Raw genomic sequence first — 26,248 nt, 5'->3', positions numbered from 1 at the left:
TTGAATATTGAACAAAATATTATGAAATAAAGTTTTTATTTTTTGTTTTCCTTCAATCAATATTGATTTTGCTTTGTTTATTCCCTTTATTAATATTATAAAAATCTTAGATTTTAAGTATATTTTTTTTTGTTTAATTGTTTTATGTATTATTCAAATAACCTTGTCACGTATTCAACTAAAAGATATATATCTTACAACAAACTTATGACCATAAAAGGTCTGCTATATTGAACCACTTTACTATTTCAAGCGGGAGTTTATTCTATAATAAAATTCCGAACGTAAATTTCAAAGCAAATGAGCTTATTATAACATGTAATTGCTTTGTTACCAAGGTCCTCAGACCTATTATGTCTGTAGGTAGACATAAAGCCAAAACTACACCTGCGCGCCATCGTGTACGGTTTCTGAAATGTACTTCAGTTCGCTCCATCTCTTCCGAGGTTGTGTTGATTTTTCCTCTACTGTTGTACGCCATGAGTTTCGTTGCCTTTTTAAAGCGTGTGCCCAGTAAAATAACTAAAACAAAGTTCACTATATCGAGAGTGTCATAGTTTTCTATTTAGAGTAATCTGTGTAATATACATGTAAGTGGATTACTATGTTGCATGGTACGTTTTATTATGCGTCTACTGTAGCTCGGATTTTATGATAATATACCCTTTGTCAAAGAATCGTAGCTGTCGATGCCATATGTTTTCAAGAATACAATTTTTCACATTTTCTCAATTTTCGAACTTCGAGATTTCCTTGCATGAGACTTGTAACTAATACCATGATTGGTATCAATCGATGGGAGGATTAAAAAGGGTGCAGAACTTCCTTCCAACTTAAATTGTAGAAGTAATTCCTTTAAAGAATGTTAATTTTTGGAATATTTGAGCTATATAGTTTTTGAAAATGATTAAATAGTTTTTCTATATATAATCTTGTAGTACATATGTCAGAAATTAATATTGACAAATTAAGACGAAAAAAGGTAAAACTTGGAATGAGCGCTACTAGAATAAGGTTAGAAAGTTACTCCTTAATTATAATAATTTTGCAGTAACTTTGAAATTAGTTTCTTTTTTTCTTTCTTTGATAGACGTTTTAACAAAATGGGAACATGAAGATGATTTTTAATTGAATGACTTTTTTTTTGAAAGAAGGATAGAATCCGTAGGTCTCTAATTCAGGTTTAAAAATGATTGAAAAATAAAAAAAAAAAGCTTTTTATGGGTTTTAACTTGTTTTCTTTCGTATTTTTGATCAGTTAGGAGACACTTTTTTCATATTTTTGAAAGACACAAACAATTTCCTTTCTAATTTTTCAAAAAAGGTAAAACTCGGGATGAGCGCTACTAGAATTTTTTCCTCAGGTAGAAATATTTAAGGCAGCTAGGTCAGTAACTGTCAATCAATTACTTCCGAACACCAATTCTTTGATTGGATTGACGTGTTGCTCCTGGACCCTCTATTTCTTCAATGCTTTTTTGATCCTATACAATTTTAAAAGCCAAACGCCTCTTGCAAAATCGTCAAACTGTCCGCTTTGAGTCGACCGACGATAGAATCAAAATGGTGACTTAGCAAAAAATGGAAAATTCTAAAGATTTGGACACATTCACGACGAAATCTATATTCGTTCAGTGTTTGAAAAAAATGTTTACTGTAATTTTTCGAAATTGGAGAATCAACTTAGTGTCCCACCGAAGCTTCGGCTTCGGCCAAAAAAAACAACATTCGGCCAAACCTTCGGCTTCGGCCATTTTAGGCCGAAGTTTTGGCCGAAGCCGAAGAATCTGTTTATTATGGAGCATCGTAGTAGGCTCCTGAAAATATTTCAATTTTTGAATACCGAAGAAAAAATTGCAATCTTTTCTTCGGTAGGTATTCAAAAATTTCAAAACACATGTGTGTCATCATAAATAAATAAATAAAAATAATATTTTTATCCATTTGGTAAGGAGAATTCTTAACTTTTTAAACCTTAGGCTTCGGCCGAAGATTTTCTTTCAGCCTAATAATTCGGCTTAGGCTTCGGCTGAAAATCGACCTTCGGTCGGACACTAAATCAACTGCTATCGCAATATCAGTTCCTTTAAGCTAGTTCGAGAAATCTTTTGATTAAAAATGATATTGTCCTATCATTTTCTATATCTTGACTGGCTTGCTCGTGGTTGCTTTCTAATCGGAATACCACGTTACAAGTGTTTGCCAAAACTTTCGTCTTGAGTCCAAAGCTCGAGTCATAATAGGAGCCAAAGCAAATTAAAAAAAAAGTACGTATACGCCATAGTGAACCAATAAATGTATTTTTATTTTCTTCATAGAATATTAACGTCTTCAGGTTAATACGGGCGAGAATAACTTATGAAATAAATTAATACAATTACATAAATTAATTGAACATGACTCTCTTAACATCATTGAAAAAGTCATCAATTTTCTAACATTTACATGGTTGCTTATTTTTTTAACTTTTACCAACAGATTTTTTTTTTTTTCTTTCACTTTGTTTTTTTTTTTTTCTTATTTTTGAAAATTAACTTAAAAATAAAACTGATAATTCCTAGCATACAGGCGAATGAAAAAAAAAAACGCAAACAAACTGTGTTGTATTTTTTTATAAATTCGCGTAGTTAATCCAACTATTTAATCAAATTCCATATACAATCTTTAAATGACTTTTAATATTAGAACACAAATCTTAATGGATATTCCAAGAATTAAAAAAAACAAAAACTGTCAATGTATGAATGTTATGTAAATAAAAAAAATATTTTTCGTTTTTTTTTTTCAAAAATACTATTAACTAATTCATGTATGGCTTGTACCCACTGTGTACTTTGTGTTAATAAAACAAAAAAAAATCCAACAAAAAGTACATACATTAACAAATTAAATCATTGCTTAAGTAAATATGTATTTTACTAAAAACAAACAAATAATGCTACTGAAGTCGATGTAATCCACTAATTATGAAAAAAATACACACACAGAAACAAGCAATTTTATCTAAAAACTATTAAAAATACCTACATAACAAAAAATTATGTTGAATATTTATTAAAATTCAATGGATTTGAATATAGATGAAATTCAATTATAAAAAAAAGAACAAAAAAACCTTTAATCTAAATGTATATTTTATATGTCATCTTTTAGTCTGTTTGACAGATTTTTAAACAGGACTAACACCGTGTTCGTGTATAACAAGAACTAAACTAAACTTAAATTTAAAAACAAATCAATAAAATAAAATACCTACCTAACCTACAATGACTATAGAAAAATAAAATAATTAATAAAAAACAGAGAAACTTATGATAATAAGTAAAATAAAATGATAACACTAATTATGTGACGATAATAAATGAACAAAAAATATAGTTATTGTTTAAAATTAAATTTTTGAATTTTTCATTTTACATGTTTTAAATCTTTTTCGAATAGGGATTATTGGTATTACGTCAATCTTTGAATTTCAATATACAGGCTGTCCCAAAAGTAATGGATCAAACGGAATATGCTAATAGGCCAACTTAAGGGCTCTCAGAATTTGGTAACTTGTTTATCCCAAAACCCAAATCCTTACGGTTTTCGATGCGAATACAGTTTTTGTGAAATTTCGAAAAATCCCGACTTTGCAACAGTATTTTGCTTCCTCCGCTCATAATTGATTTTGGTTTTTTTTTACAATTATTTCACTAAAACATTGCCTAATATTAAGAAATAATTAATTAATCAAAATATTTTTTTTTTCATACGCCATTTTGCTGCAAATTAATTAACAGTTCCATGTTTTCTAAAAACTCAATTTCTTACTTTTATTGCAGAGCCCAACCCTGAAAAAAATTTGTATGGTGTGACACTGGGTTATTATTTTTAAAACTTTCCGTGTTATTGCAGTTTTCAAAAATGTATAAAAGTTACCAAAGTTAAAGTTAGAACTAAAGATATTACAATTTAGAAGCAACAAAACAGGGCAAATGAAGCCCACATACAGTGGTGGTCATATTTTTAAGGACAGTGTAGGTTTTATAATGTTTTAACATTTCTAAAGAAAAATTTAACCGAAATTAAATAGATTTATACTTTATTTTCGAAAACACATTGTAGAGGTCATCAAATATTAAAAATAAACTTTAATATCATTCACATAAATTGTAAAAAAATTAAGGAATCAAAATTTAATCTTTTTCATCTGGTCGAATTTATAGGGGCACTGATTTAGTTCCTTGGAAAATGATCAAAATTGTTGATAGTTTCTGAATGTTTCTGTTTTTAATACTTTATACGTGCTTAGTAATTAGCCACATTAGCAAAATTTGCAAAACAGCTTGACACCTACCAGACATAAACCCTAAAACCCTCCACAGATTTCAACTAATATTTCCTTCCCTTGTTTTCTGAAACTCGTCTTGACTTCTATTTTTTCTTTTCCAATACGATTTTTTACATACTTCCACAAGCTCTTAGTGGAATTTTAATACAGGGGATGTTTAAAAAAAAGAAAAAAATATAATATTAATTTTTTCAGACTGAACAAACCTGTTTAAAATCTTTGTCATATGCTTTGGATCATTATCCTTTTGTAAAATATATCTAAATGGCAAATTGTTTTTGGCATACTGCAACAAGACACTTTTCCATAAGCCACCGACGTAAAATTTAACAGCCATTGTATCTTTTATACAAATAATGGATCTTCTCCAGCAAAGAATGAAATGCGTTCCTTATTTTAAGGTAGATTTCTATAATTAATTAACAGATAACGGTAGTTTATTTTGAGATAAATTACATATTTTCCATACCTAATTTAACTCTTCTTAACTAAGGGCCAATTTGAATAGACTGATTTTTAGGAAAAATAGCACTTTCATAAAATTACGATGATACTGAGATCTTATACTGTCCTTTAAATTATGACCACCACTGTATGTGTACAAATATGTAATATTTTAAATTCGGGATCGGGTCAAAATTCTGGCTTCAAAATTCTGCCTTTTTAGCGAAAATTCTGTTTTTCAAAATTCTGCTTTTTTTCTACTCTGTTTTTCAAAATTCTGCTTTTTAAAATTCTGCTTTTCAAAATTCTGCCAGTATTATATTTGAACAAAAAATTCACTGGCTAAAGAAAAATACACCTCATTAATGTAATTCAACATTGGTACTTTCCTAATTTTTTTTATTTAAGTGTCGCAAATATTTTTTGAATTCCATATACTGACTTTCTTTCAAATAAAATATGTAAACTAATTGGAACCGATGTTGTTTGATACAAAATATTTCTTTTCTTATTCAAATTTTTGAACATTCATCTTTATTTGATAAATTAATAAATTTTTAATTATTTTCGGAAATCTTATATATAAAAATGAGTTCGTTAAGTGTGTGTGGCCGATAAACTCGCGTTTGGCTGTTTCGATTTTGGTAATTTTTTTTTTGGTTGAAAGGTATTAATATGTAGATGGTTTGTATAAAAAAAAATAATACATTTTCTCCCATCTTTACATAGCTGTCAATTTGTACGAGTGAAGAAACACTCTAGCTTTTTAAAAATTTGAACTAAGCTTAATTTGTAAAGAAATTTATCAAGACAGACTTTCAAAATAATTATTATCGTTTTTGAGTAAAAAAGTAAGTAAGTAGTAAACAAATTAATTAAGACATGGTTTCAAAATAATAACAGTCTTCTTTTAAAGTGGGTCTTTGAAAAAACTAATAGTTGAATTGGGAGAATCGCTCAACTCAAAGGGATTTTCGAAAAATCAAAGTGAGTATAGTGTATTTACCGTTGCTGTTCCTAAACGTTTCGATGAAATAAGAATTTTTTGAACATTTCTTTTGACATGGAAAAATATTAGTGTGATTGGTTTTCCGTGGTAAAAGTAAATATTTCCATATTTTGCTATGGAAAATTGTCCTTAACTCCCATATATGTACATATTTCTTTAAATAACCTAAGGAAAATCTTTTAATATCACTTAATTTATAAATGAAATTCAAACAATTTTTTGAAAATTTACGTTTGGATTTGCTTGAAATTGACACTCATTCCGATTCAGAGCTTGCTGATACATTTGTTTGGTCTTCGTCACATCAAATACAGATATTATTTTAAGTAATTATAACCGCTTGCAATCCACTCGAATTTTAGCATATCGAAAGCGTCGTGTGACGTTTAATCCATATTTTCAATACACACATGAAATTTACAATAAAGTTCTGATCTTCAGTCTTATTTTTAAGAATAAAACACAGGCAAAATTAGGAATGGTTGCTCCAAATCGTGCAGAAGAGCAATATTTTCTTGACCAAGTGAAAGGCAATACGATTGCATTGAATCAAAAATGTTTGTGTAAACTAATGTGCCGAAGTTAGATGGTAATCATAATAATTTTGTGTTTTTTGTATGCACTTGGTGGAACGGGGAAAATATTTTTGCTATCATTGTCAGGCTATTGTGTGGATGAAAGCACAATGGCGCACTTAAAATCACTTGAAAACTTAGATTCCACCTAGATGGATTTGCTAAGAAGTCAATAAAATATTTGACAGTGCCATGATCTTTTTGGCTGGTGACTTTCGACAAACTTTGACGATTATAGGTAACATGGTGTACTGCTGCAGGCAAAATCAATGTCTGTTTAAAATCTTAATTTTTTTGGCTATATGTCAGAAAATTAACATTGGCCAAAAATTCTTGCGTGTAAATAAAAAACTATATATCTGCGGCAAAATTTTCTTAGTTACTATTGGACATTGGTAATGGAATAATGCCATTTTATTCTGAAGGCCAAACTACACTTCCAACCAATTTTTATTGTAATTCAAGTTCGAGGAATGAATTGAATCAAACTGTGTTTTCAAACATAAAAAATAATTATACAAATTATGGTTGGTTAAATGAATAAGCAATAATGGGTGGTACAGATAAAAATGTTTTTAAAAATCATAGTAATACTTTTGGGCGATATAAATGCACAATTTTTAGCCCAGACAAATCAGTTGACACAATTACAAGTGAAAACGATTTAGAATATTATCCGATGCAGTTATTGAATCATTTGGTTTAACTTTGTAATGGTACCAGACTTCCCGTAAAGAATTTAATAACAACTCTGATTAAAGCTGGCATTTTGTGTGGAAAATTCAAAGACGAAGATGTTTTGATTCATCGAATTGCAATGATTCCGCCAGACTTGCTCTTTGATTTCCTGTTTATCTTGCACTCGCTCTAACCATAAATAAACCACAAGGTCCATTGTTGAAAATATGAGGTATTGGTTTTGAAATTACCTATTTTTGGACAATTTAATATAGGTACGTTGGCTGTAAGCGAGTAGGAAATCCATCTGCTCTTTTTAAAATTTTGTGTACCAAAAACCATTAGAAATGTTCATTACAATAAACATAAATTCTCTTTTTCGGTTTTAAATTAGTTTCACACAGGTTCAATTTTTTACAAAAGCGCACTCAGCGAAGCGGGTGAGGGTTAGCTAGTGTTTTATATTAAACCTTTTCTTAAAATTTTCAAATTTATTCATTCATAAAACAAAAATTACGTAATACTCATTTAAAAATGACAAATTTTCAAAAAGATGATTTTACAGAATTCTTTTTTAATTTTTTGCAGAATTTTGAAAAACAGAATTTTGAAAAGCAGAATTTTGAAAGCAGAATTTTGATAAAAGAATTTTGACCCCGGCAGAATTTTGACCCAAACCCTTTAAATTCTCCTCCTCCATACAATTTTCATACTCCCACTAGGCGCTCATGTAGAAGAGTAGTTATGCCTTCCTCTATACGATTTTCCTTCTTTATTTTATCTTTTTATTTTTATTCGCAGTTAGTGATGGGCAATAAAACAACGAAAAATATGCAATCGAACTCAATGCCTACCACTTTTGCATGCTTCCTTATTAACTTCTAACAATAACAAAATAAACCACAACTGATTAGTAGACGACCACACGAATTTTACTACCAAACAACGTCATTATGTAAATCATACAAAAATGATCACCGATATACTAGGCGCCCATGCCCACAGTGTAGGTATGGTACATGCTGTTTTTGAAATTTCTCCTCACAAAACATCACAATGACCGGCGCTCTCTTTCTAACTTTAATTGAAGGAGGAGTTAAATGGACTAACATTCTGTCAGCTGTATTTTGTTGTTTACAGCTAGTGATGGGAAATCAACTTTATTTTGTTATTTCGAACTAGTGATGAGCAAGCAATGACATTTTGAAGAAACAAAAAAAATAATAGATTGAAATGCCAACTTTCAGAAGAACTTATTCTACTCCAATTTTTTTTTTTTGTATGAATGTCAAAATTAAAAACACCACACACACGAAAACAACCTAATTCTACTTATTTCAACTAAAATGCTCCCAAAATACTTATCGATCTACTAGGCGCTCATAATAATAAGTAGGAACCATTTCATACTCCTTTTCTGTTTATTCACAGCTTTGCACATTTACTAGCACAAGGAGGGGTTAGAAAAAAACGTTATTATAACCACCAGTTCTTGTAGGAGGAGTCTAGATGCACTGTTACACTATAAGAAAGAACCCCTTTGTTTTGTAAAGCTCAATAAAAACAAACATTCGATGCCTATTGCAGCTGCATGCTTGCCTGATTACTCATTTCAATTTCTAAGAAGAAATTTTTAGCAAAGCGTACAAGAATTCATACAAAAATCATCACTGAAGTACTAGGCTCTCATGAAAACTAAGAAGGTACAAGTACAGTACCATGTTCTACTATTTTGCAAAACTAGCGTTAATTGAAGGAGGAGTTAAAGATCGATCATTTTTGTTTTCACATTGACGTCCGTAGTGATGGGCAAACAACTTGTTTTGATTATTTCACACTAGTGATGTGCAAACCAGTAATGGTTTGAAAAACAATTGATATACCAATTCTCAGAAGTAGTTGCTTCTCTTTCCAAATTACAACTTACCTAATCAAGTCTTGGTTGGCACAGATCAAGCTATCGCGAATACACAATTTTAACAAATATTAAAGAACTATTAAATTAATATTTTTTTCTTTTATTATGATTTCTATGTATGATTTGAAATTTGATTATAAAATAATATTAAACTAACAATTATTTATAATTATTTAACATCTCTACTATTGCATACAAAATAGTAACCTTTTTCTCGTATATACGAGTATGCGATACGTACATTTTTTTCTAATACATAAGTTTTGGCGATAATTTTGGAATGTTCCATTTAAGTAATTAGAAAATTACTTCGATTATAATTTATTAGAGTTTAATTTAAACTTTGATTTAAACATTTAACAATTTCAAAGTTTAAGCAAAATAGATTTTTTTATATAAAAATATAAAAAAAAGAAACAAATACTATACAAAAAAAAATCGAATATTTTAAATAAGTATTTTAAGAAGTAATTAACAAATTTTACATCATCTGTAGAGTATTAAGTTTCTACCAATACTACAATTTAACAAAAAAAAAAAAATAATAATAATAATAAACAAAATCTCTGCTCTCATTTGAATGAACACGTCATATTTTTATACTTTATGTTCATTTACGATCGATGTCTTTAAGTGGCACCATATGTTCAGGATCATCTTCTGGGTATGTTTGTTTTCTACCTGCACACTGACTGAACCAAGTGTCACCCTTGCCAAAGTTCTCACCATCTTCAATTGATTCTGGCATTGGTTGGTTCATTGTTTCCGGCAAGAACATCACCCAGAAGCCGGAGAGTAGAGAAATCACTCCAAAAACAACTGCGGGAATTTTTGGATCAAACGAATCTAGCAAGGTTATGAGAGGGGTTAGGGCACCAGCGAAACGAGCGCACATAGAACCCAATCCCATGGCAGAGTTTCTCACCACAGTGGGGAATAATTCGGCTGAGTAATTGTAAATCACAGCAAATGATCCAGCAATGAAGAGTTTTCCCATCATAACAATGGCTGTTGATGTGGTGCTTCCTTGGAGCACATAGGCAGCAACAATACAGCAAATTCCTCCACCTAACATAAGAGTACTGGTAATTGAACGTCTTCCGAGTTTGTCGAGGACAAGAATGATTGTAACGTAACTGGGGAACTCAACCAATCCCATAATGAACAATATGAGGAAAGGATTTCCGTAGAGCTTTCCGGCACTCAACGACAGACCATAGTAGACAATTGAGTTTGCAAACCAACAAAGGCAGACATTCAAGGTTTTCATTCGCATGTTTGGAGTTTTGAAAAGATCTGCCATTCCGGCTGAGGACTTTGTTTCCATACTTGTCTGCATTTTAGACTTTTGAATGTAGTACTCTTTGTCGATGTGAATTCCAGATCCATTTATCCTCAAACCCTTAGCAACAATATTAACCGCTTCAGAAGCGCGACCCTGTGCCCAGAGCCATCTGGGTGATTCATCCATCAACCACCAATGTGGAATCAAGAGAAGTGCATGCAGTCCATAAACAATCTGAAGAAGTTGTCTATCTTTGATAAGAGCTCCCCATCCAGCAACCAACATAATTCCTCCAGCAAATACACCCTGGAAACTTATTCCACATGATGTCCTCTTACTCAACCCCACCAATTCCATTGTTAGAACAAACCCAGTTATATACGCTCCAGCTGATCCAAAAATACCCAACAAAAATCGAACAACTAAAAATGCATGATATTCCGGCACGAAGGCAACACCTACACCCAAAATCAATTGTAAAGTTGCTGACCAACAATAGATTGTCTTGCGTCCAACTTTATCAGCCATTCGTCCCAAGACAACAGCTCCAGTAAAAACACCCAACATGTACATAGTTTGAGCAATCGAACCCAACCAACGATCACCGCATACGAAATTCCATTCGATTGTTCGTGATGATTGATAGTAAGTTCTGTCATAAACATACGATTGACATTTCACTGTATTATTTAAACTGTCAAACATATGACAGGAATCTAATTCACCAGATGGTTTCAAAGGAATGGCAGCTAGAATGTCTGATGAATTCCATGGAGCATAATCGGTGCCATTGTCAACACCTTCGATATAACATCTATGATCGGGAACAGCAGCAACTGTCACTAATGACAGCATATGCAAGCCAGCAAGTAAAGCTGACAAGATGTGTAGAATGAATTGGTAGAATTGATAACTGCCAAAATCACCTGAAAATACAAATAAGAAAGAGCAAATTATTAAAATTTTGAATTTTAACGGAATCTCAAAAATATTATTTTCAGTGAATATCAAACTGTTGATGATATGTATTTTCGTTGTGAGCAAAAAATGTTGCATAATTTTAGGAGAACTTAAAAACATATTAATTCAAATTTGAAATTAAAAATGTTTTACGAGGGAGTAGCAGATTGAGGTTCAAATCGATAGTTTAAAATTTTGGCATTTTAAACACATCTAGTTTTGTTATAAAAAATGTTTATAAGTAGTTCTCTCATGAGTAGATAATCTAGTACATTTACTACTAGAAGTACTCATGCTTTTAGCTTTTTTGCCGAGTAGATGGGAATTGCATTTATTCGTTAAACGAAAATCGGTAGTAAAAATCGGTAGTAAAGTACTGGTAGTAGTTTACCACCTCCAAAGGAACGGATCTATTATATTATGACTTATAGAAATGTTTGTTCACTTGCATTAGACAAAGCACATAATTATAGCTTCTCACTCCATTTTTTTTTTTTTTAATCTAAAACAATTTTTTTTTTAAATGGACTAAAAAACTATTCTTGAATATTTTAGTAGAAAAATACTTGTATCTACCGATTAAGCATGTTGTTTTGATTTAAATTTGAAAAGTGAAAACAAAAAATTTATGGAGATTTACTTTTAAAGTAATCATCGATCAAAGTTTGTATACACTTTATTGATAGCGATACAAAATGTTGATTAGCTATTTTTATTATTTATATTCTGATTGTTACTATATTTCACCTAATATTAAATGAAATGCTCAAGCTTTCATATAAAATATTGGTTACTATTCAACTATTTTGTCACACTTATCAGTGTTTATTTGTTGATATAGTTTATCTTCAAATAGGAATCCCTCAAATCTAGACACAAGGTACATATTTTATTAAATTATTTTATTATCTTAAGATTAATTAAAAATGTAACAAACAAAATGATTATCTTGAAATATATGTTGCTAACTAGTTCAAGCAATTTAGGTGATAGAAATAGAAAATAATGCAGTGTTTCGCAATCTTTTACAAACATTTTATTTCGATTATCAGATATAATCTAGTACTGGTAGATTGGATTAGATAGTACCTACTAGATTCCTACTCATGAGTAGGCTTATACAAAATCAACAGTATAGAAAATGTTAAAATGATGCGTTCGATGCGTTTGGTAATAGAATAAATTGAAAGTAGTAGGAATTCACTAAAAATCCTAAAAGTTTCAAAACAATCTAATCCGTCAATGAGAATGAATAGAAAAAATTTATTTATTTTTATGGCAACTATCTATAATCCATTTCGAAATATAATTCAATTCATATAGTACCTACTTCTTTATGGGGATTTCGGATAAAATTTCATTAAAACTTACACTTCAATAAATATTACGGCCATCATTATCTTGATACTTGAAGTTGTCAAAACATAATGCCGCCGACACACAATTGTTTACAATTCCTATATACAAAAAAAAATAATCAATATAGAAAAATAAGAATTAACTAAGCGTATCTTTATTTTAATAACTTTGTTTACTTTTGTGGTATTTAACACAAAAAAAAAACAGAACTATTGGTCTCATTATTAATAAAAACAAAACCGCAAATTTTTATTTAAATGACAATTTCCTAACTTTACAACAAACATACTAGAGTGTCGGCAATGATTATGTCACAGATGGCGTTATGCCTTATTGAATGTTAGTCTAACTTGGCGTCGGTCAATTGGTGGTATTGTTAATAAAATTTAAATTGATCGCAATTGTATTAAATTACTACAAAAGAATAACCTAAAGAAAAAAAAAGAAGAACCACAATTTGGTTGGTTTGCTAGAGAAATACATAAATTATTGTAATAGAATTGACAATGAATAGAAATGACGTTGCTATGAGATTGGAATTCTCTTATTGATAAAGGTATTATTTGTAAATTATTAGGAATATGTACTACTACAGTGCGTCAGACGGCGGTAAATAAGACTACGTTTAAAGCGGATGCGATTTTGAAAAAAAAAACAACTCTTCTGACGTTAGTACCTACATTCATGTTAGCTGTTTTCTGATTAACCTTTGTAAAGAAGATAGCGAGATACTTTTATTAAAAACTTACGAATTTTAATAACACGAATCCTTTGGAAGACTAATATAGCCTTCAAAATCTTGTGACGTTTTTATTATTTCCTTTTTTTCTAAAGATGGTAGCGTACGACGACAAAATAAAAACCTACAAAGGCGCAATTTTGAAATAATATTTGTATTCAACAAAATTAAGTTTTATAATAGATTTTTTTTTATAGAAAACAAACAGAACAAAAAACATCTGGGCGCAATTTCATTCATGTAAGTAAATGGTGCCTTGGAACTGGAGATGAAATCATTTTAATTGCAGTGTTGACACCTCTAATTAAATTCTTGAAATCGCGCAATTTCAACATATGTGAAAAGAATACAAATAATCGTAAATAAAAATTGACACTATTAATTATTTACTGTCTAGTTGTAGATTATTTGAAACTATAAAAGTCACATGTGTTTTTTTTTTCTATTCTACTACAATTCTTAAGCCTGGTACGCACCTCGCGCTAAATTTTAGCTCCCATACAAATTATCGAAAAATTTTAGCCGAGCTATGGATCCCATACAAATTATCGATAACTTGTATGGGAATTTTATCTCGGCTAAAATTTAGCTAGATCTGCGTACCAGGCTTTAAATGTAACGTGAATTAAATGTAGGTCATCCAACCAATTTCACAACCTGTCAAAATGCATTATTATATTAATTAATCTTCAGCCAACATAGCGCCAAACATTAATCTTCAATCCCAGACACAAATTTAAAATTAAAAAAAAAAATCATTAAGTCCTTGACACAATTATTCTTTCCTCAAAATCTCACAAATATATGTAAATTTTTATAGAAACACAACCACGTCTGTCATTTGATAAAGATTTACATATTTTTTGGTTTTATTTATAAATTTGAATAGATACTCATGATTCACTCAACACCTATTTATATGACGATAAATTAAAATCTACAGATGAATGAACACAGCTAATTGTGCAAATAATTCAAAATTATCATGTCACCAAAAATAACACACACTCAAATTTAAATTATTCACGCTTTGTTAATTGCTTTGAACTTTGACAGGTTCATTGTACTCAGCATGTTTTCAATTTTTATCTCTCTGATTTAATTAAATAAAAAAAATGTTGTTGATTTTACTATGATTTGTAGGGAATCAAAAAACATGTGATCATTTTATTTTAATATTAAGCAAGCAAATATTAAAATAAAAAGGAAGTAAGCACTTTAAAGACTCATTTAGAATAGACATCTGAATAACATAAGTTCAGAATTTATAAGGCTCTGATTCTGTCAAAAAACCAAGATGGCTTTTGAGCTTTTTATGACAGCTGACAAATCAGAGAGCCTTTATTACTTTAGTTGAAGGACTTTGTATGGATGGCATACAAAAGTCAATTCGAGTGACAGCTGTCCAATCAATGATCAGCAAATTGACAGTAACTGCAGTTCTAGTACTTTCATACGTAATCATTGATTAAAATTCCAATAATTTTCTCAACTGAACCTTCAAATCACATTTAGCTATATTTTGTTTTACTTTCAATAAATTTATTATTATCGACCTAAATCTTTAATAAATTACAAATAACAATCTCTTACGTAAACCTTACTGTGGAATCTTGTGGTGAAAGGGTAGCAAAAAAAACTCAAGCTCAAATCAATTATTGTTTTGATAGATATTTATAACCAAGCTAACCGTCACACATGCGGCGCGGCCCCTTTTCGTAATTCCGCAATCAATTGATTTTACTTATTCACAAATAATATATACATACATATTTATATTACTACCCCATTGGCATCATTTTACTTTGCTTACAAAATTAACTATGGAAAATCAGAAGATCTGCAATTTGTTACACAAAACAATCATAAATGCTAAATGGTGGCGCTGCTATATGCCTTTGGTTAGCTTACGTTACGCTTTCATTTTATTTTTTTGGTGATATGCTGACAACAATTTTGACGTAGAATATTACTTTGCGCGTACGCTAAACCACATGATAATTGATTAGTGACCGCACTTCAGCAAACTACCACCACAGCACAGACATATGCTTTAATAGGTGAGACCGATATTTAAATTTATATTTTCTTTGATTAAATAAATTGATTCGCATGGCAATAAAAAAGCACAAGCATTTGGTTTATTTGAAGCTTGACTTGTGTGCACCAGCCTCCTTACAGTTTTACATCTATCTCACTCTCTCTTTGTGTCTGTTCTTCTTCGTTTCTTAATTAACGAAATGAACTCCAATTGACAGTTCTTGATGTTGATCATTTCTGATAGATTTGCTGAATTGAAGGTTTAAGTAGCGTCACTCGATTGCAATAGCGGACTTTGAATCAGTAAAACTATCGAACGAAAGTGACATGTAGGGGAATCACTTTAAATGGAAGCTTTGCAACTTTTATATATCTATCGGTAGGTGTGAATGCGGGGAAACTTGTGTTGTAATTTAGAAAGACCAATAAGGTAGTTTTATTTTTTCTTCTTCTGCACTTTGTATGGTTTTTTTTTTTTTTCTTTGAAATTGAACCAGGCCAGGGACTTCCTATTCGATTTCATTTTTTGCAAGCTGAGGTACTTTTTTTTGTTGAATGATGATGACGGCGATTTAAAGTTAGACAAGTCTTATTCATTATTAGATACTTATAAGTGCCTTTAGGGTCATTTAACTATTTTTGATTGGACCTTTTAAGGTAGCTGTAAAAGATGCAAATCAAGTTTTTTTTTACTGAAATAAATAAAAAGTTAAAAATACTAAATTATCTATAATTTTAAACAAATCAGACCTTGAAAGACCACTTTTCAAAGAAGGTATTGGCACATTAAAAAGGTATACGGTAGCGTTAAAGTTACAACAGTACTTAATCCTGTAGCGGTCACAGTATCCACTTCTGTGACAGACCGAACTGTTTAACCCTGCTAAAAACTTCTATTAACCTTTATGGGAGCTACAGTACCTATTTATCTGTAAATTTGTATATAAGCAAAGTCATTTTGCTACCTAGATAATCATAATCCTTATACCCGGTTCGATGTTGCATATTTTCTTAAGCACAATGTCAAATTTCACCTACACAACCTTTTTTTGTCTTTTAAACGTCAGTTTCCGTATTTACGTTTGACAGTTATTGGTTTACCTTGTTTTGGTTCTCTTAGATCAAACAGAACTAAACAATTTTCTCTCAAAACGCAACATACATTTGTCCAAACAAAAATCATTTGTAGACGAAAAAAATATAAAGTTATTAAACATGGTTTCCTATACATTTTTTTTTTTTGAATCTATAAAGTTATTTTAACAGCTGAATGCACATTATCTTCTAGCAAAGAGAACCAAAAGCAGAGAAAAAAAAATCAATTTTTGCACTGTTTGTTTTCTTAAACAGGGAGGCGCGTGGTGTTTATTCAGTGTCTATATTATTATACACGTCATTTTTATTGAAAATAGTTTTTTCGTTGAATTAGAAAAATTCCATTCAAATAATTCATCTGTGGAAATTTTTCGAAAAATATTTTACTAAAAATAATACGTAGGAGTAGTTTGTTTATATTTATCCACGGTACTATGTATGAGTTTGTTAAATTTTTAATTTCATTGTTCTCATAAATTAGAACACAAATAGAAATTTAATGACTAAACAAAACAATTCAATACAGAAAAAAAAGTCTTCCGTGAATTAAATATTAACATGAAGACGCGACGTGTTAGAAAAAAAAAATGGTAAAAGCAAATTAATTCCAATCAAAAAATCTGATTATATGTAGATATTTTTGACAGTTAGCGAGAGATTAAAGCCAGAACTATAATTGGCGGATGGAGTCGGATGCTACTGTCAATTGTTGTTGTTTTCCATAAGTTTTCATCCGTCGAGTGCGGTTGCGAGCGCACTCGTCGGATGAAAACTTATGGAAAACAACAACAATTGACAGTAGCTTCCGATTCCATCCGCCAATTATAGTTCTGGCTTAATGCCAACTCATTTTGACAGTTTTGTGTTGCTTTCTCATTCGCAGTTAATGGTGAGAATAAAATACGAATAGCTATGTAAGGCAGGACTTTTATATGCATTTAAAATTTGGAGGTTCTTTTTGACAGACTCTAATTGAGAATATATAAGATTTCGTCAAAATCAAACAGTTCTGTTCAACTTTGACAGCCCTACGCACTTTAGGTACCTACACTTACGTCATAGTAATCCAAAGGTAATGTCAAAATGTTATTCAGTTGACAGTTTTATTTTAACCTTGAAATAATAAAATACGTTTCACAATATGACAAAAAAAAATACATATATGAATCCAAGCTAAGTTAACAAAAGCTACACTTTATTTTCTCAGGTGTTTGTCGACAACAACTTCTGATAATTATACTTTTTTTATTTCAAATTAGGTAATAGTCTACTTTTTCTAAATAATACAATAATAAAAAATTGATCTCTCTATCACGTTTGATTAAAATGCCATTATTAATAATAATGAGTTATGACTGTCATCAGTTGCATTTTTAATTGTGTTGTTTATTATGCACAATAAGATGGGTTGATTCAAATTAGGATTATAAAATTTAATCCAACACTCTTGTGGTTTTTGATTTTCAACTGAAATTTTACCTGAGAAAACAATAAGAGTTTGGCGGTGATAAAACAAGTCAGAATAGAATTATAGCAATGCTTATTCAAGAATTTGACAAGGTCATGCCACCAAGAATGAATCAAGATGAAAACTTTAAAAACTGAGTTATCAACTCCTATAACCATCGTATAGTAAAATTTCGGAATCTGTCAAAGTCAAAAAGTGACAGCCATAGAATAAATTAAACTGAACAGATACAAAAATGCAAGGTCATCTAAAAACGAGGTTCTAATCAATTTAACTATGAATTTATTGTCAATTGTTCAATCGTGTTTTATTGATTTATTTTTTTTGGAACAATTCCAAAGAGATTAGCAAGAGTGTTCATCAAAGTAGAAATTTTGACGTTTCCATTGAACATCGTTGATCGAATTGTCTTCAAAATCAAATTGAACCTTTATTGTGATTTAAAAGTGAACTGTAAAGAACTGGTAACACCTACATCGCAAGGTTAATAAACGTCAAAAGTCAGAAAATTAATCGTCAAAAGCAATTATCTTACACTAAGTGCAAGTCTTGTTAAAAAGACGAGATTAACAAAAATAGGAAGAAGAAATTCAATTATTTAATTATTCCGAGAGGAATAATCGGTCTGAACGAAACCTTATGGTGTTGTTTCAATGTTCCAAAAAATTAACCCCATAAGTCATAAAACAGTTAATCCAAAGATTATATCAGAAGCTCGGTATTAGAAAGATATTCCGCTATTGCCATTTCTATTTCCATCAAAGTTATCCAAACAAATGTGTTACTAAGGCTTGAATGTTATATCCAAAACTCAAATAAAACTATCACCAGTCTGATGATAAGTTGTAAATACAAATAGTTTAGGTTTAGGGGAATCTATGTGTACCTAAGATAATTAGCGAAACAGTATCAAGTTGTAGTTGATTAACATTCTATAAAATTAAATTAATATCCGATGGCTTAATAAAAGTGGTTTCATTTTATTCAAATTAGCACTATTATTAGTTCTGATAAAACCAGTACAAATCATTCAATGCAAGTAAAAGCAAGTAAAATAGGTACAACAACATTGAAATTATATCAATAAGCCCGTTAAAGTGTACTTTACAAGTTTTTTTTTTGTATCAACTTTTTGTGAAGTTATAATATTCACTTTAATGAGTAATTAAAATCAATTTAATTTATTTATTTTAATAAGCAGTTCTACCATAGTTGTATAATTATTTGTTGATGAAATTCTTCCTAGTGTGAGATGGCCTTAGCTTTAACTCTTTTCATTCTTCATACCTGTCAAAAATCAGATCGATTGATGGAAACCGTTACACGAATAGCTATAAAAAAATATCTGTTTTTTCTCAACCGTGAAACTTTTGAAGGTAAATTGTTCCGGTTTTTTTATTTTCACAACTTTGAAGGTCGTTGTTTGAGTTTTTGAAAAGATTACCAATAAATTTACATATGAAATTTCTAATTGCATTGGTTTACATTTGCAAGTGCATTTTGTTCGGTAGGTACGCCATCAAGCGCAACTAGAGATAGACTGTTAACTTTAAAATTTATTCCAAGGTTGAATGTTAATAAGTCTTTTCAAATAGTTAACCACTTTGTATGGATGTAGATATGAATCATCTAGCAAATTGTAATCACCAGATCTCATATAAATGGGTTGTTTGACACCTGTCTAAATGACAGTTTTAAGCCGTAAAAATAATTTAACATAATTATCAAAATGGATATTTTGACCGCGTAAATTTGTTTTATTAATTAAATACAGGGTCCCATTTTTACTATCAAGTTAATATGCAGTTTTTGGACTTTTGAAAATGAATTGGAAATTTTGTTAGATTTTGATCCGGGATCACAGAAAATTTGACCATCAAGTGAATCCAATTTTGTATCTTTATAAAAATTAGACAGGTGTAAGGTATAAATGTATAGCTTGATTCAAATGTCAAAAAAAAATTGAAAAATTCACAAATTGCTTGGTATTTCTAAGATGCGATCAACGATCGCCATAATAAGGCTCACCAACCTGTTAAGCCCGCCGATCCATCATTGTCCATTTCCATGTCATTAATGTCATTAATTCTAATTTGAGAACTCTACAAATTTATTTAAAATTCTTAGACTGTGCGGAGGTGTTTGTTCATGAATGACACTTAATTCTATGCGAATTCTACAATAAAAAAAAGCTCCTTTCCTTAGTAACAGATTAAAAAATGCATTTGATTAATTTTTTTATTTATATGTGAAGTTTTTAAGTGTCAATGAGTGACATTTTAAGTTATTCAAGTTCAGTTACTCAAGGACTGGAAATGCAAATGAGAACAATACAATATAATGCGAAATGCAAGTCTAGCCGGCTCCCTAAATAAAATTTATTGTTTCAAATCTAGAATAAAAGGTGTTTTCTAGAACTATGTAGCCAGTTTTGCAAATCAGCTGACTAAGTCTTGCTGGTAAGGGATTATGAAATTTAGAACTGTTTGATTTTATAATTTGAGTGACAGGTTCTTTTTGTCATGTTTTTCGTGCAGTAAATCAAAACTCGTCGTAGTTAACTTGATGGATGGATATGCATTATAGTATAGTCATCATGAGCATGACTTGAGACACTTAAATTAAATATCCATTAACATTCCTTAAACTTTTGAATATAAGTAATTATGTTTCAATTAATACAGTTTATGCTGTCGTTAGCTTTAGGTACTTTGTATTAATTTAAAAGATTTTTAAAATCACCATCATTTATTTTTTTTTTACAATAGTTCAATTCATCGTATCTACATAATATTTATAGTTTAGAATGTAATGTTGTATTTTAGAAAGAAATGCAACAATTATTTGTTTTGACAGGGGAGCCATGCGAATTTGACAGGTTCTTTGTTTAAAGTTTTTTAAAGTACCCATAGTTTACTTGCAGTACGAAGAAAAGTAAAATCCCGGCAATCACAATCAATGCGGAAAATAATATATAAATAATAAAATATGAAAAAATGATAGAATGATAAATTTTGCATTGATGTCAAAATAATTTGACTGACGGAAAAAAAAACACCAACTCTCAAATCGTGCACAAGAATTTTTTTGACAGTTGACCAATCAGATACCGACTAAATCGACTAAATATTCAATTCCTAATGTTTCTGGACCTGTCTCTTGAAAGCAACAAAAAAATTTCAACAGAAAATAGTTGAAAAAAACTTTAAAAAATTTGAGCTCAGACTATAAATCAGCAGATGTGTTATTTATATTTTTCGCAGTGATGATCTAGTTTGTCTATCAATTATATTTTTTTGGTGAGCTATCAATTAAGTATGTGCTAATTGCTTCTAATTGACTGATCATGGTTTTCAATTGGTTAATTTCTTAATTGACGTGATATATACATATATATTTGGAGTGTGTAAAGTGTCGATATTATTATCGTCTGGCGCGACGCATTATTTGACTATTTATAGAAAAGTTACAAAGTTAATTAAGACACCTAATTGTTACTAATGTGTTTTTTTCACTTTAAAAGTTGCAATTTTATAGTTTTGAACAGAATTTTTTTTAATTTTAATGGTTTTTAAAGGTAATATAAGATAAAATTTTCTTGTTTACTTTCAATTAAAAGCTCTTGAGTTTTATTTTTCTTAAAATTTTTTTTTTAAAAATTGTCTTCACAACTGAAATAAAGTATTTTTGTAATGAAAATAAACAAGATTCGCGGGACACTCGGGCGTATACGTAACCTTTTTTTGCAATTAATAGACCACATTCGAAATGTTTTCAAATTAAATAAAATGAGATGAATTTTAAATTTGTGAACATCAATGATAAACAAATAGGTATAAGTTTCTTAGAATCAAATAAGACTTTCAATTATTTTTGTGTCATTATTGTCTGAGTATTAATTACCTCATCTCATAAAACTTGTCTTAGGCCCAATTTATTGACTCTCCATTAAACTTACATCGCCATTAAAAAGGGAATTTTAAAATTAAAAACCAATTTCGTTTAATTCAGTCTCTTTTAAGGATTTTTTTGAAGTTTGGCATCATTAACTAATTGAGCAATAAATTTAAAAGTTGTTTTAGTTAAAACACCAAATTCGACCTTTTAAGAGGGATTTTTAGAGCTAATGGAGGTTTTAAACAGAATTTCTATTTATTCACTCTCCATTAGTGTCAAATGTCATTTCATTAATTTTTTTTATTTGAATTATTATTTTATTTGAAAAATGTCAAATGAGCTAAAGAATTATTAAAAAAACATCACAATTAAGAAAAAAGTCCAGACTAGAATTTTTTGTAGGTATACACACATGCATTTGTACCATAAAAAAAAACAAAATTCAAAGAAATTAATGCATTTCTTGTCTACTTCGCACAGATAATACTAGATCTACTAGATTATATTCTCCACTTCAAAGCTAATCATTTTTGAGATGCTGCATAATACATACATAACATACATAACATCGCAATTGAAGCCATGAGAAGAAGAGATACATGTAAAGCTTACTTCTAAACCAATGACACGAGATGAATGCCGATAACACTTAAATTTAAGTTGTTATATTGACACCGATGGAAAAAATTAAAAATTTCACTTAACTCCTTCTTCTTCTCATGGTTTCAATTGTAGGTTGTAGCATTCATTGGTTACCACTGGTATATCGTTAATCTCTTTCATTTTCTGGCGTTTTCAGCTGCAAAATACTTACGGGTCATAGTTTTTTGGTTTTTCTTCCAATTCAAATCTATTTGATTTGACAAAATTGTAGCTTTTGACAGATTATTTTTCAAACAAAATAAAAAATCCCTAGGATATTTTTAACAGAGTTTTAAATTTAAAGTTTCCCTTAAAAGTAAGGACTTTAACTAAAGAAGAGTGAATTAAATGAATTTTTAATGATGTATACTTAAAGGCGACAATAGTTTAACGAGGCCGTTAACTAAAGCGATAAATTTCAAAATTTAATGGAGGCTCAATAAATTGGCCCTTAATCTTGTTTTTTTTTCTTATTTACTTTTCACACGATACTGTCAATGACGTTTGGTGTTTGGATAGGTCGATTGACAATCACAAACTAATAGAAAAAAAACTTAGAATCACTGGAACAAAAATAAGAAATTTGAATAAGGATATCTTTGTAGGTACATATGTATATCTAATATAAATATGCATATTGCATCAATGGAAAATGTTTAAATTATTAAATCCCAATGTTCACAAAAAATTCGAAAACAAGAAATATCTTTATTTGTAAAGATATTTGCTTCGCTGCCCAGCACACAATTTGGCTTATTATTGTCAAAACAATGACTGTTATCTTTAACTTCCAGAATTTTCCATTCGATTGTAAGAAAGTTATCAAACATGCGCTATTATATAGGGCTGAATATTAAGGAAGATGATTATAATTACGATGACCAACGGTTGAATTTTTAAAAGTGAGGTAAAGTAATGTAGACACAACGCAAAAAGTTTACTGAGAAATAATTAGGTACTAATTTAGAATATTATCGACTTCTTTCTCACTCAACTCAATTTATTTATTTTATTAATGATTTTTTTTTTTGCTACCTAAGAACTGTCTTACTTCGATGATACAGAAATCGATTGCATGATTTTGTCTAAAATATGAATTTAAGAAAAAATTATCACTCGGGCGTATGCGTAATTTTTTTTATAAAATTATTGTATAAAATGGGTATAACTTAACATTTCAACGTGATTAATAAAAAACAATAATTTGAACTATAATTAAATTTTAAACAATTAAAGTGTTTATCATCAAAATGCCCAAAATGGAGTTTGATGTTTGGTAAAGCTCTTTAAACATGAGATATACCAAACACGTTGATTTCAACTTAAGATATCTAGAGGAAGAAAAGAGATATTAAAACGATTTAAACGGATTTAGAAAGACAAACTAAGTTCTTTTAGAAACCGTTACAAATTTAATTGAAATAAATAACCAAACGATAGGAAATTTTCTAACGGGGATATCTCAAAAACGTGATGTTATAGAATTTTTCTGACTTCGGATTCGAGCTCAGCACAAAAAATCTATAGAAAAGTATATTTTGGTTTCTGTAGCAAAAAAAAGTTTAGTTTTGTTGACCAGTGTTATTTATCATGCCGATATCTTTTCCGAGATCCTACATATCGTCCCTCTTCTGTGTTAACCACGTATGAGCAATCAAGAGTCGAAATTACTTGAAAAGATTTCAATTAATTTATTTTCAAAAAAAAAAGGGTTGTTTACCAGCAAAAAAAAAATATGTTAAGAAAACGTGGTTAACGCAGAAAGAGAGCGAAATACCTCCTTGCACTTGTTTTGCAAAGAATTGTAACGCCCTATCAATTTTTTTTTTTGTTTTCTTTTTTTAAAACTTTGTGGGGATGTTTTTGGCCAGGAAAAAAGTTAATTAAAAATAGAAAATGAAAAAATGCTTGAAAAGTGAAATGTTAAGTCTTGAAACGTTTTCATCTATTCGAATAACAATGTTCAAAAAAAAATTTTGTAAAGTAAAAATTAATGATTTTTGTTATTAAAAATTAAATTTTTTGAAAACAGTCAATCGATATTTTTTCTTTAATTTAATTTTTTGTTAAAATCACCAAAAATTGAGCGCTTTATTTTTATCGTCATTAAAAATGCATTTTTTATAGAAATCAAGTACCCTAAAACTACAAATTTGTTTTTTCAGCACATTTTGTTAAATCTATTCAACTTGAATCTTAATCAGAGGTTCGTTTGACCCCGTAAGCATTCTATAGTTTTGTTATTGTGGACAAAAAAAAAAAAACTCCTATTTGTGAATAAATGAACCCAATAAACATCAATTCATCATTGGGGACAAAAAATACGTTTAAAGTTGTTGAACTTAAAAACAAATTTTTTTACCAAATTCGAGTTTATCAAGAAATCAAATTGCAATTAAACTTGTCTTATGTCTATTTAAACATAAATCTAAATCAAGGTTTCCAAACAAGTTAATGCAGCAACCTAACACCATAACTAACAAATTCTTTGCAACGTGTGACCTTCACTTCACCAGCTCTCACATCAATTCCAAACTGGCAGATCAAAAAGATTATTGTTAAAAAAAATGCCAAAGACCAAAAGCAAAAGTGTTGCAAGCAATTAACACAGCCTCGTCATCACGATTATAAAAAATAAAAATGCTGACTTTAACTTAACCATTTTTAAGATTAAAGTTCAAATTTTCATTCTTTTTTATTGTTTTTCATGTTAACCTAACACAAATAAACAAAAGAAAAAAGTAGATCACGATTCGCTAAATTCAAAACACATGTGTTCTCAAAAAATATCAAAACAAAAGAAAAATAAAAATTACACATTTTTGTTTTAATGTCTAGACGTTACACACGACTTACCCAACTTCCCCATTAGGTCCTCCAAAACATAATCAACCGCCATTATTCCCTTCTTATCGTTTTTCAACTCTTACAAAATTAGAGTAACTATTAGTTGATGTTTATTTAACAAAAAAAAAAAAATAATAATTATCAACAAACAAAAAACCGTAAAAGATTGTTATAGAAATAGAATCACACAAATCACAAAACAAATCAAATTTGTGCACCTTTTCACTTTTTTTTTTTTTGGTGATAATTCACGCGCCAAATTTAAAATTTCAGCGCAAAAAAACAAAATCACTTAAAAAACGAGTTTGTCGAAAAAAAAATTAGATGGAATGGGTGGTTTTTTCTTTTTTGTCGTTATTTCTGACAAAAGAGCATCAAATGAGTGACGATAGCTCTTCGTTGGTTTGATTTTGTCGACTTGTTGTATGATTGATTGTCATTATCTCTCTTGAGAAGACAGAGCCTTATCACATAAAGTGCACTCCGTAGTGCGATACAAAACAAAGTTACACCAGAAACAAAAAAAAAAGGAAATTGCAAGAAAGGAGGCTAAGCAGACACCATCCAGCCGATGGCGCGAACGTAATGAAACTGAACTGAAATTTGAATCGAAGGAGCTTGTCCACTCAATAAACGAAGCCTCTAGCAGCTAGAAGTAGCAAGAGCGAGCTCTCCAAAAGAATAAAATTTATTGGCTGCCAATGCCGTTGATATATTCCGAAAATGTGGAGTACGAAACTTTTGCGATCGTTGAATGTGTAGTTTGTCAGAGGCGCTGGCACTCGATGACGTATTAACGTCGACATGTTGTTAGAAAGATCTCTCTCTGCCAAGTTGGCTATTGATAGTGTGTTGATTGTGGAGTCATTTGTAAAAATAAAGCTTTTTCGCACAAACTTATGACAAGTGGTAGCAATTGAGAGGGAAGTTGATTTTATATCAATTTGTGGTTTACGTAT

At 29.9% G+C, this 26,248-nt stretch overlaps 1 protein-coding gene across 1 annotated transcript; it reads right to left on the bottom strand.

Annotated features, from left to right (window-relative positions):
• Positions 1-9,036: 9,036 nt before the first annotated feature.
• LOC129918335 (organic cation transporter protein) lies at positions 9,037-25,978 on the bottom strand. Its single transcript, XM_055998810.1, has 2 exons — positions 25,299-25,978; positions 9,037-11,168 (listed from the first exon to the last, which is right to left on the bottom strand). Exons 1-2 carry the CDS (start codon positions 25,339-25,341, stop codon positions 9,568-9,570), a joined length of 1,644 nt encoding a protein of 547 aa, XP_055854785.1. The 5' UTR covers positions 25,342-25,978; the 3' UTR covers positions 9,037-9,567.
• Positions 25,979-26,248: the final 270 nt, after the last annotated feature.

Source organism: Episyrphus balteatus, chromosome 4 (genome assembly GCF_945859705.1).
Source record: "Episyrphus balteatus chromosome 4, idEpiBalt1.1, whole genome shotgun sequence".
Taxonomy (NCBI): domain Eukaryota; kingdom Metazoa; phylum Arthropoda; class Insecta; order Diptera; family Syrphidae; genus Episyrphus; species Episyrphus balteatus.
This window is presented reverse-complemented; position numbering and strand designations above follow the sequence as displayed.